The 13316-nt window shown below is 42.3% G+C and overlaps 1 protein-coding gene across 4 annotated transcripts in view; it reads left to right on the forward strand.

Moving 5' to 3' along the window:
* The window catches only part of PAM (peptidylglycine alpha-amidating monooxygenase), a 1287650-nt gene that overhangs the window by 228460 nt on the left and 1045874 nt on the right, over positions 1 to 13316 (forward strand). For all 4 annotated transcript variants that reach the window (XM_069625460.1, XM_069625461.1, XM_069625463.1 and 1 more), the window contains one exon: positions 7460 to 7517. In XM_069625460.1, the coding sequence (XP_069481561.1) occupies positions 7460 to 7517 (58 nt within the window). The remainder of the gene's footprint in view (positions 1 to 7459; positions 7518 to 13316) is intronic.

Genomic DNA, 13316 nt, shown 5'->3' on the forward strand with positions numbered 1-13316 from the left:
TTCCTAATATCCAAAATATTCTACCAATGCCAGGCCAAGAAACAAATTCCCAAAACTTGGACAGAAGCACTGATAGTGCCCATCTTCAAAAAGGGAAGTAAAGATAATCCAGCAAACTACAGGCCTATAGCCCTTTTGGACATTATGGGGAAAATTTTCGCAACTCTTCTCCTATCCCGATTTCACAGATGGGCAAGAACAGCTCCGCCTCGACGAACTCCAAACAGGCTTTGTCAAAAACGCAAGCACAAGCATCAACATTATGATTCTAAACATCATAAAAGAAAAAGTGAAGAACGGCGCCCCGAAAGTGTTCATTGCATTCATAGACCTGACACAAGCTTTCGATAGAATTGGGCGTAGGAAACTCTGGTCAAAGCTATCAAAGTGGAACTGCCCGGATGAAATCCTAGGACCCGTGATCGCTCTGCACACAGATACAATGCTGAGAGTTCGGCTCAACAAACAAGGCCTGATGTCTGAGCAATTTCCATCAGAACGAGGCGTGAAGCAGGGGTGCCCGCTTGCCCCGGCCCTCTTCATTGCATTTCTGGGAGATTACCAACACACCCAATCGGCGATAAGAGCTTTTCCTCCAAAAATAGGAACTACTGCAATATCCAGATTTTTCTACCCAGACGATCTGATCCTTATAGATCAGACCCAAATTGGGCTTCAACGCCAACTCAACAACCTGGCTAAATATATCGAAGAGAACGATTTGGAAATAAACACCAACAAATCAAAAATTCTGATCATGGGAAAAACCTGTTCAGCTGTAAGCAACAACGGACACTGGTTCCTGAATAACAAGAAGATAGAGATTGACTCCAGTATAAAATATTTAGGAATAATGTTTGATGCAACACGCTCAGAAAAGGCTATCCATTTGGCCTTGTGGTCAAAAATAAAAACGCTGACCACTCAGACCAAACTTGTAGATCGGAAATATTGAAAATGTTCTCTTCTGCCGGCAATCCAATTCTATAAGCAAAAGGTGGTTCCATCAATAACCTACCCAATGGACGCAGCTTTAAACATTCAAGATACGATCTGGCCAAAGTTGGAAGGTTATTTGTGGAAAGCAGTTTTGGGCCTCCCGAAATCAACATCTATTTCTGCTATCAGGCGCGAGATGGGCCTCTTATCATTGAAAGCATCTGTCAAGCAAAGCCAAATAAGACTTCTGTGCAAAATCATTTCTCCAGACGCTCTACCATTGTTTAAAGCGCTCCATAAAGAACTTATCCAAGGACAATGCAACGCGCTGAACAAATGGGAGCAAGAACTGCAAAAAAATCTGGCGGACGTAGCCTGTACATCTGCAGACTTAATTCATAACCCCGCCAAGATAAAAAGAAAAATAGCTCAGGAGGACTGGATTCAAACATGCAAGGCAGCGATGGCAAACAAGTTGCTCGCTCACTTACCACCGACTACAAATCAGCTTAATAGACCTTTAAATTACTGTATAAAATTCCCTGACAAAAGGTTACAGAAAAATGTCATGAAATTAAGACTCAACCTCATGCTAACTCAAGAAATTAAAGCCATTCGGACAAAATCCACTACTAAAAATTGCAGACTATGCCCAGAGACGCAAAAGGTGGCAACTGTAAAGCATTTACTACTAAATTGTGCACCTGCAAGAAGCTTTTTTACTGCCCCTAATGTATGGTGCAACACTCTGTGAGGAAGTTACATGGTGGTGCCGTTTGATTGCGGGCGAAAAGACGAAATGGTCCACGGCGGCGGTAAAGATTTTGGAGGCCGCTCTCAAACGAGCAACAGAGAGTGAAACCTCTCTCAGTACTCCCTAACAAAGTCCCTTCCTACACGCCCCGTTCGGCTCCGCCTTCCTACGACACACTGTACTTTCTGCAACGCTTTTATGCGACATATAAGAGGTGATGTCTTGTAAAAATCAAATTTTGTTTTGATTATAAACAAGTAAATAAAAACATTTTTTAAAAATAAAAATAAAGGGAAGCTCCCTCAGCAGGATTTTGTGGACACTTTGAGACTATGTTTGTGTCATCTAATGTCCCTTCTGGTCAAGGGGACTCAGGAATGGTCTTCCCTATAGTTATTGGTCAAACTCCCAACAGTCCTCCCCCCTTGGTGGATTTTGCTTCAAGACTAAGTGGTTCACTGGCTCTTTTTGATTCACCGGATCCCCTTACTAATGTATCATTAGAGATTGATTGTACTTCGGTTCACTTAGTCTCTGGCACTAAAAGACAACCTTGTAAAAAAAAAAAAACTTCTAGGGAAAGAATTTATATATAGATATACCGGCAGCAAAAAATAATCAACGTAATTCCTCATTGAAATTTGTACGCCAACTGCCTTTGACAGATGGCATAGTTGACCCTGGTCTTCAGGACAGCCTAGATAGGGGAATGCGTTCTGAAAGGCCAATCTCGAATTGTATGGTTGAGGTGCGCAGGGAATTGTATCCATCTGCGTCATCAGCTGCTGTTATAGATTGTACTACTATACTGACCACAACAAAAGTTGGCACCGATCCACTGTTCAATTTATTTTATATTTTTATTTTTACATTTGTATAGCGCACAAACAGCCCTTGGGCATTGAGGCGCTGTTACTTGTGAGGAACTTACTCACAGGGGAAATGGAAGTACAGGTTGGACATATACATTTATACACTCTAGATAGACAGGGAGAATAGCCTTCCGGCATAAGTCACAGAATTGCAAGGAAGTGGTATATGGCTGTTATTAGGTGAAGAGCAGTGTTTTTACCACTTTGTGGAATGCCATGTGTGAGTTTTCTGCTCGTCGGGGTGGTGTCAGGGCATTCTATTGTAGGGCTGCTAGGTAGGAAAGCTGGCGCCTCCTGCTCTGACTCTTAATTTTGGGCACATTAAGCATGTTTGTGTAAGGCGTTCTGGTCGGTTTTGTGGATGCAGTCAGGTGTATCCTTTGGGAGAGGGAAGGATCTACTGCCATTAACACTTTGGCATCTGCCTTAGAACCCATGGTGGGAGCTCCATTTGAACGATCATCTACCCTGAAAATTCCAGTGGGGCAAAGCACTAATCGCCACCAAAAGGGGTCTACTTGTGTCCAATTCGAATGCCTTCCTTCAAAGATTTTGAGGCGGGAAAGCAATCTTAAAATTAATGGTTTTCTTCATTTGAATAGTTCCAAAGTGTTGGATATCTTCCAACAAATTCCTCCCTTGAAATCCCTTCATTCTGAGGATATTGATTTAATCTCACTTACAATAACTGCAGGGTGTGTGCTACTTTCATTAGTATATTGTGTCAAAAATGGTTTGGGACAAGCGTACAAATGTACATTCTTTGGGTTATGACATATATGAAATAAGTCAGTCGATGATGCTAAGTCTTTTATTTCCATTCTTCCGCAATCGGTGAATACCAGGGAAGACAACGCAATCACCAATACATTTTACCATAATTCTGTTGACTCCATGGCAGTCCAATTCATCAACATCTTTGAGGGCCAAGATTGGTCAGCATTAAAATCATGTGCAGTGCTAAGACAGGGGCTGATCCAAACCTAACCCTTCCTTGATTAGGGTGCTCTCGTGGAATGCTTATGGGTTGGCAAATTTGAATAAAATGTTTTGTACTTCCGATTTTTACAAAATGTAACATCTTAATGTTTCAAGAGACTATGGGCCTCATTAGGACCCAGGCGGTAAGGGGTTTACGGCGGCGTAAACAGCGCCGACCCTTACCGCCTGATTCCGAGGTCCCTTAGCGCCATGGAGGTTTTAACAGGTGTTAAAATCCATGGCGCTAAGGGACCTTGTTGTTAATTACGCCACCGTAATTTACGGTGGCGTAATTAACGCCTTCCCCACTCCCATTATGCCCTATGGGGCAAAAATGGGGAAGGGTAAATGGGTTAATGGGGACTTACCGCCCCACTCACCTTGGAAAGGGGCGGTAAGTCCGCCAACCACCATGGCGTAAACGTAGTTTACGCCATGGTGGTAAAGGTACGACCCAGGCGGTAACTTACCGCCTGGGTCGTAATGAGGCCCAATGACAGCTTCTCACTTTGTCCTGAAGGGCTACCGGACATGGATCGGCCAAGTGGAGGTCTGGCTATAACGATAGATGATTTCTTAAATTTGTCAACAGAACTAATTTATTCCTGAGAGGCTCTAAAGGCTGTGCCCATTGCTTCCGGCCATATGAACTTTGAGGTATTGTTGATAAATGTGTATTGGAATCCCTCTAGGTCAAATATCCAATCTGTCCATTTGGCTCTGACAATGATGTTTGAGGCCTGGTTATTGAAAGGCCATGCCCATTACATAATTGTTGTCCAGCACTTTAATTCTAATTGTGCGGAGGGCTTCAAGCTGAATGCATCAAGAGTTCAATCCTATTCGTCCAATTTGAATGTCAACCGAAGGGCCGGATTGGGTTTATGTTGGACTGGGAGTTGTCCCAGCTTCTAATGGTGACTTTAGGCTATTCTCCCATTTACATGTGGCACAGAGGTATGCGAAATTCACAGATACATTATATTTGTGTCTACCTGTTTAAAATCAAATTGTGGCTCCCTTAAACTCTATGATCCACAATTGGGCAATCATCTTGTTTTAAACTTTGGATTTGGTTTTTCCCATTCCGCACACGAATTGCTTCCTGCTTTGTCGTGACTTTTTCTCGAAGGGAGCGCTTTGAGAATTCAGTGGAACAACAGAACGTGTCATAAACGTATAGGGTTTGTAACTGAGAAGACTGACTACTTGGGTTTGAGGAGGGATCCACACTGAACTACTGGTGGGACAGTTGCTCAATTCAATGATTGCGGTCTGCTTAAAGCGGATCACCTTTGGTCAAGCAACCTTTGTACACAAAAACATTCCTCATCAGTTTCAATTAAAAATATATGCTTCTAAGAGACTTAAATGAAAAAGCATTAAACTACTGATTGCACCATGTAGAGGGGCTACATCTTGTTGAGTATCAGAAAGCAAAAAAAGCTATATGTCAAAGTCACAGGAATTTGGTCAAATCCCTTAAAATGTAATTGTTTATGAAGGACAATCAAAGCATGTTGTCATATCTGATGGCTGCTAACAGCAGTCAATTTTGGGCCTGCATTAATAGAACCATAGGTAGCATTTCGTCCTCTATGGATTGCCCCATTTCGGAAAATGCTTGGTTTGTTTTTTGTAGGGACAAGTTCTTGATACCATCTGTTTTTGCGGGCTTCAAGACCCTACTATGGGTACTATGATTACTGGTTCCTGTCCATGGACAGAGGAAGATATTGAGCGTGCCATTATCAAATTGAAACAATCTTGGGCCCTGGCCCAGATGGCATACCTCCCTTTGTCTTGAAGAATGCTCCAGCCCTGTGGATCCCATTTTTGAAAGCTCATTTTGATAATATTTTTTAGACTAATGTTATTCTCGTCTCAATCTATGATTATTCCGGTCTTTAAAAAGGATTGCTGGGGCTTAACTAAAATTATAGACCTATTGCTCTAACTGATTCCATCAGAAAGGTCTTTTCCATACTTCTATTTAGAGATCTCAACTCAGGCATTCAACAATTCTCTGTTTTGTCTAGATTTCAAGTGGGGTTTAGAACATAAGAACAGTCCTTAATACAACTGTTTTGGCCCATTTACTCAAATGTCAAACACTCTCGCACAGGTCCGGTCTACTTGGCATCGTTGGATATGTCTTCTGATTTTGATTGTTATACAAGCAAATCTTTGGTCTAAGCTGTTAAGGTCCCCCCCCTAAATTGGTGTAGCTCATTGCACTTCTCCTTAGGGGTACTTCCATTAAGATACGTCTGACTCGAGAAGGTGCTCTGTGTAGATCAATTCCATCCCAAGTTGGCATTAAGCAGGGCTGCATATTGGCTCCACTCTTTTTAATGTGAACTTAAATGACATTGATAAATTGTCGGAGATTAATAACACTTTTCCTGTGAGGGTAGGGCAGTTGAAGTTGCACCAGCTTGCCTTTGCTGATGATTTCTTTATTTTTTATTTTTTATCGTACACCCCCTGGACTGCAAGCAAATTAGATGATTCTCAATATGTGGCAAATAACAACTTTCAGGCATATGCTTCAAAATCAAAAAATTGTCATCTTTTCCAGTGGTGCTAAACCCAAGGTATTGAGCTGACTGTCTAGAGCATGTTCTCTCTCTGGGATATCTGGGAGAGAGCATGCTCTTTCCAACTGTTGTTCCATAGCTATGTGGGAAGATATCCTGAAGGTTAAACTCCGCCCTCTCATCTCTCTTATGAAACATTTACTCTCTCGACTATGCACATTTTCTATTCTACCTGGCTTACGATATCATCATATGAAGATTGAACCAATACTTTTATATAGGCTTGATATGTCTCTTTTGGGCCTTGGTATTTTTTTTAATCTGCTTCAAGGGCAGCTATGGAAAGAGGTTTTGGGTCTTGCCTTAACTATTCCTAATGCTGTCATCTGCAATGTGCTGGCCCTTACATCTCTACAAGCTCGGTATCTATGGAGACAGTTATTAAACTATTCTAAGTTCCTTAGGCCACCAGAAAACTTGTGTTATTGTGATTTAAGTAAGAGGACAGAGGACTCATGTGTACAATGAATAAATATGTTTAAACAAAGGATGCAGGATCTAATTCTTTCCATTAGCTCCTCGGAAGAGGAACTATTAAATAACCCTGAAAGGGTTAGATCCAAACTCTTTAGGTACAACTGGTTGATGACACTGGATGCTATAAAAACATACTCTTCTTATACATAGTATTCTAAATTCCTACAGAAAAAAGGACCATCTTTCTGTGTATTTGACTCATTTTCCTTGTAGTAAAATTCAGTATCTTTATCTGTGTTTCAGACTCAATCAGTTGCCCACTAGAGAACGGACGAGACATTGGAACTCTTATGATACTCTAGGTTCCTCCCTGTTTTGCCGTTTCTGTAATTCCACAAGTTCTGTGGACACTTTGCACCATTGGGTTTTGGAATGTCCTAATTTGCATCAGAGTAGAACTAGGTTTTACAAACATCTTGACTGTTTATATCAGCATTCACCAGAAGCCTACTTTGGGCCAGGTTGACATGGGGCGAAAATGTCTCTTTAAAAATTGCTTTGTCATTTTTTAAATGTTGTTTTAAGTTGTTTGCTGTGATTTTATGTCATTTAGTTTCATTTTATTCTGTAACCTCATGTATGATGATTTGTCAATTTGGAAGTTGTGTAAGGTGTCTTTCTAACCATATCGCAATTTTTAAAAAAAACTATGATTGATGAAAAATGCATTGTCTGTTAAACATATTGATCACAGCTATATTTCTGAAACTTATCTCTTGCTTCTTATGTCATAGAAATATATGTTTGATAGAGCCCTTTAAATGAAAGGTGGCATAGATTGTCATGTCAATTCAATCTAATGTCATTTTAAAATGCCCTTTTCTTTTCTCCTGCAGTCTGATACATACTTCTGCATGTCGTATCGACTCCCCGTGGACGATGAAGCCTATGTGGGTGAGTGTCATTGAATGCAGTGCTAACCAAGCTGTCTAGACAAGGGTCAGCAGTTTTCTTTTGCCCCATTATAAACTTAATCCGTAAGTGTCGCACTTTCTAAAATCCATTTATCATGCCTAATGCAGAAACAAACTAGAAAAAGCCACTTAGAGTCAAGCTAACACAGTGCATGCATGTGGGTGAGCGGTGAGTAATGGTAGCGAGCGCCTCATGCAGATGCCTGTGGCGGGCCGGAGCAGGGAGCCCATCTGTAAGGTATTGGCTTTCTGTCAGGGGCTGGATACTTCATTCCCCTCCACTGAACAGCCTGTTTATTTACCTGCCGCTGCAGGTTGTAAATCCCTTGCACTTACCATCAGCAGCACTGGACAGGGAAAGGGTTCCGGGTCCGCCGTCTACAAATAGAATAGAAGGAAGGACAAGTCCTCTTTCTCCCCTTTATTTCTTCAATGGAATGACAGGAAGATGACAAGAGGCGCTGCTAACGACACGTCAGCGTTTAACAAACGCAGGGCGCGCGGCAAAGTAAGCACCATCTGTTCCTCGTGTCATGCCGTAAAGCGTGGGTCTTCATTTAAAGCAGAAAGGGGGGCAGCGCAGCAGCGTCGAGGTGCTAGGAAAGTGATGTGTGTTTGGCGGCCAAGCAGCCCTATTGTAGCCTCATCTTCCTGCACGTGTGCACGTGTGCGCCTGCTGAAAAGAGCCATGCACGCACTGTGCCTGCCAGATTGGTGAATTTAAAGTTGTATGGTAGGGCAGTGTGATTTATGTTAAATAGAGATACGTGCTGAAGGATCATATCTTGGCATTGATGAATATGAGGACTGCTCACATTGAAATCTATATACGTTGGCAAAGAGTGTTTGCTGCAACGTTTCCCTTGTCTGATTTCAATAACGGTGCTTCAACAAATGTGTGTGTATTGTCAGTCTGTAATGAGAACCAAAAGCAAAATGTGTGACGGGCCGCTTAAATGCAGCGGGTGACAGCAGTACGGGTCACTAACACTAATTATGCTATTTAATATGGGGTGAGCCATGAAGCAGCATCCACACACATCTTCACAGGTGTGCTAGAGAGTGTATGCATTAGACAGTGTGCTTCGGGGCCACTTATCCACTGCACAACTGCCGACTTTAACAGGGTCCCATGTGATAAAATGAAGGTTGCCACATTTGGATTGATCTGCTGGCTGGACAATGTCTAAGGCAGCTGAAAACACTCATAATCGAGCACCTACCCACTGAAGATAACAGAACCCTGGAAGCTCTCATAGCACCTTGTTGGCTGTGAGGTACAGACGAAAGGACTCACCTTGCTCCTGGAGAAACCTGGACAGGGGCCAGACAGCAACCAAAGATCAAGAACTAGCTCTGGACATTGTCTGTTTCTGTGATCTAGCACGACCACTTCGAGTCACATTTCCAGCCGTTGCAAGCAGCCAGAGCTGCCTTTGACACTCACCACTTTCCATCCATCTATCGACTGTCTCAATGTCAATTCGAACTAGCAGAAGCCATTGACTTGCCTGTCTCATGATTTGACCCGCTTTCACACTTGCTGGGACTCTTGAGCATTGCACATAGTCTGCAGTGCAGTATCTAATACCCCAGGGCTACAGGTCATGTTTAAAATTCCATTTTACACCTGCTTCGTGTATGACAGCTCACATTTAAGTGAATTCTGCCTTTGATGTGAGTTTTTATACATATAGGACATGTAAAGGAGTTTTGCATTTCAAACGTATTCAACTAGCACCTCCTACACCTCTCAAATATGGAAACATATCAATGTCAATCTTGACTTTGATCTGAGTAGTGTAGATGTACGACATGTTCATCTCCTACACATACTTGTACAGTTCATGCAGAAGATCTACACTTTTCAGTGTATGCATAAAATATAGATAAATCATAATACTTCAATATCTCCAAATTGGCCAACTCAATTTTTGAAATTTGTTTTAGGATACCAGATCCTGATAAGAACTTGGTGCATGCCAAAAATCTCAAAAATCGAAGTGAGCACATTTGAGATATTTAGGTCGAAAAAATGGAAACCCCCATCTTAAAACACCATGTTAAAAGTGTTTAAAATGAAATGAATTTTTTTAAAAATTATAAATCCATCCATAAATAATTATGAAATTCCCCATGAAAGGATGCAAACGTTATTGGGAAATATTGTTTTATGAAAACCCCATAGACAATTCGTCTTAACCTTAAATATGCTATGCACTAGCGCAACAGCATAATATATTTGGCAGCTGTTAACACTTTATAGTTAAGGAGATTCCTTGATCCATTGACTTTCCCAAAATTCTATGGCGAATAACGTTTGACCTGTTTAATCGGCATGCAATTTGGTAGCAAATAAAGTTAAAAGTTTTAAGCAAATAGGTCCAATACTTCAAAAGTTAGAAAGCACCAAATAAAAGGTTTTTTTTTTTACTTTGTGTATTTATTTTTCCATAGGAAAAAAAGCACAATATCTGTTCACAATCATTGCCCAAACTACTACCAATTGTGTTTAGGTCGGAAGAAGTTCTGAAATAGGCGTTTTCTTTGGGTTGGTAGAAATCCGTCCAGTCGTTTTTTTTAATCGTTTTTTAAAATTAAGTGTAGAGCAGGATGTAGGCACCAAAAACCTGTGTATATCGCCTGTGGTGCATTTCAGGTGCTGAGGCTTTTCAGAAGCAAAACTCTGCCATTGTACTTTGCTAACTTTTACTTTTGAAAGCAATAAGCCGGCCCAGAAAAGGGAACGATTTAGATGAATTAATTATTTAACACGAAAATAGTGGTGAAGGCTAATGTAAGGAGAAGCATCAAGGAGCTGTCTCTTTCCTGAAAGCCTTTTTGTTACTCGCCCCTTAGACATGAATTGTGGAAGCAGCTGGTGTAGCAGAACATAATAGCAGCTGGCATAAATCATCACTGTGCGGGTGTAGGAGTGTAACCTGTGGGGCATCAGCCATGCCACCTCTGCCCGCACCAAGGAGTAGGTGCCAATGTATTACCCTGTCACTGCATCAAGACCAGGTGCACCTGCAATGCCCGTGCTGGATCCACAATATTTTTCAACACCAGAGTAAATAATGTATATAGGCGTGTGTGTGTGTATATAGCCGGTAAGATAGCTCAGCAGGTTGAGCGCTCGCTGCTGCGATCTGAGCATGATCTGCAGGTCGCAGGTTCGAATCCCGGCAAGGCCAACGTGTGTGTGTGTGTGTGTGTGTATACGTACACGCATGCATGGGCTGTTTGTGTGCATTTGTGTGTGTGACTGTGTGATTGAGTTTGTATGTGCTAGGTGGATCGGCACACGAGTCAGGCCTGAAATGAAGCACATTGACTATCTATTTTGGTGGCAGCAGCTGGAAAGTATTTATCATGTGCGACAAATCGTGGGATTCAGTCACTTCTCCCCAGGGGGAGCCTTTCCCTGTGAGGCTAGGGAGGTAAGCCTGCTACACGATACCCTCCCTAGGGGTAGAGGCAAGCGCGAGCTCACCTGGTGAGACCCCGCCCCATTGAGGATAAGGACTTCCATTTCGAAGAGGAACTCCCTAAGTTACTCACCCGCAACCCACCTCCAACAACTTCTATCAAAAAAAGGCATGAAGAACAAATTAATCTTTGTTACTGTGGTGTAGAAACCTTAAATCCATGTGAGAAGGAAAATAAATACAATACTAAGAAGAGTATCCGAGTAATGCAGAGTACTCGGACAACAGAGAAAAGGGACTTGGACGCTCCGCCGGGGAAGGCTGAGCTAAGCATCATATATGGAACAGGAGGAGACCTCCTGTCAGCTAGAGAAGCCCGGGAGATTTGAATCCGCTGTGCAAGGAGTGATGGACCGGGACGTGCAGCTTCCAAGCGTGGAAGCAAGCTGGCAAGTGAAGACAACACGAGAGAAGCCTAAAGTGAAAGAACTGTGGGAAGGAAACCTCAGATAGGTTACCGAGTCCTAGGTGGTGGCGTGACCAAGAGTCGGTGGACTGCTAAGTCCAATATCGACGCTGAGACCACAGACCCGTTCACAGCCTGGCACGGGCATAGAGAAAGAGAGAGAGAAGCCAGAAGCCAACCTGACAAACCGAAGCAAGGATCTCATCCTGATTGCAGGCCCAGTGGCACTAACCCCAAGTGAGAGAGGTAACAGGATAGGCGGGAGACCCGGGAGGGATATCAAATGTAACAAGCATAATATTCATGCTAGTTCCAATGAGGACCTCAGCTTAATGTTTCCTACAGAGAGTGGGAAGTCATTTAAGGACATTCATACTAATGAGAGAAAAGTAAAGAGCCAATAGAATAATTACTGGTACCTTCATACTCGTCCCAGCAAAGCCAAAGAGGTGGAGCAAGGTGAGAATCATTACTGGTACCCTTTTACACTTCCCAGTAAGACTAAAGAAGTGGAAACAAGTGAGAATCGTTACTGGAGCATTCATACTCGTCCCAGTAAGGCCAAAGAAGTAAAGACAAGCAAGAATAGTAAATGGAACCTTCATCTTCTCGAGAGAATAGCTCCGGGGCAACGTGCTCGCCTTGGAAGCAAGACGACACGGAGCACCACTGGTTCGATCCCCGGGTCCGCGCTTAGAAACCTCTGGGTATTAAGCGCGTTATAAATTACCTATCATATCATATCATATCCTATCCTACTCATCCTAGAAACTATCGAGTGAAAGAGGAAAGTGAGAGTTCTTTTGAGAGTCTTTCTGGCTAAACCATCCAGGGAATATAGTGGACATTCTGTAGAGAAGAAGCACCAATTGTGATAAAGAATGAGAGGAGAATAACCTCAGAAGAGGAAAGCAAGGTATCAAGGACATAATAGATAAATTGAAGAGCTCTGTTGAACTAGTCAAAGTAGTTGCCAAGAACTACCTACAAATAAGTTACTAAAGTGACTGCGCTGAAAAGCAGACAATAAGAGAAGGGAGTCATTCTCCTGGGCTTAAGTTGTTTTGATAATAGACCCTTGTTTTTGGACTCACTGACAAGCACCCTAGTTATTTTGTGTTGGGTAGCGAAAGCCCATGGATTAGGGATAATTAGGAGTTTAGATCTGTTCATTTGGTTGACTAAAGTCCTTCAATTAAAGATATCAGTCTAAGTCCTTTTTCTGACGCTGCACACATGGCAGTGCAGGCATATATTTGTGATGGCTTGTATGAGCATGAATTTTACAGAGACGTGCTGCCATACATTTGGGCGTAGCCCATAAGGGTATACATTTGCAGTGACATGCTGATATATTTAGGAATAGCCCGTATGGGTGTGAGATGTAAAATAGTATGCTGTCATATATTTGGTAGTAGCAAGCATGAGATTGGCATTAGCATGGTGGTATATATTTGGGCATACCAAGCATGGGCACACATTTTACAATGGCTTTCTGGCATAATGGGCCAGAGTTTTACAGTTTCATTGTGAGAAAATGATTTACAGGGCCACCCTAGCATACATCTGGGTATCGCCAATATTAGCACATGATTTGCAAGTCCATGCTGCCAGATACTTGGGTTTAGTCAGTTGACCAATTATTTGACATTGCCAATCTGACAGCTATTTGGTAGCTAGTAGGGAAAAAAAGAGTCCCAGGGAATAACCCTAGGACTCTTTTCCCCCCTACTATCTATTATCTACCTTGTGCCAGGGTAGCATTACTCTCCCCCACACCCCAAGTCCAGATTAATATTTGATTTAGTTATAAAGACCTGACTGTAAGGTGTGCATACTCACTGCCAATTTTTCTCTTAGATATTTGAGTAGAGCCATTATG

The sequence above is a fragment of the Ambystoma mexicanum genome, chromosome 6p (assembly GCF_040938575.1).
Source record: "Ambystoma mexicanum isolate Mex_15411 chromosome 6p, UKY_AmexF1_1, whole genome shotgun sequence".
Lineage (NCBI taxonomy): Eukaryota > Metazoa > Chordata > Amphibia > Caudata > Ambystomatidae > Ambystoma > Ambystoma mexicanum.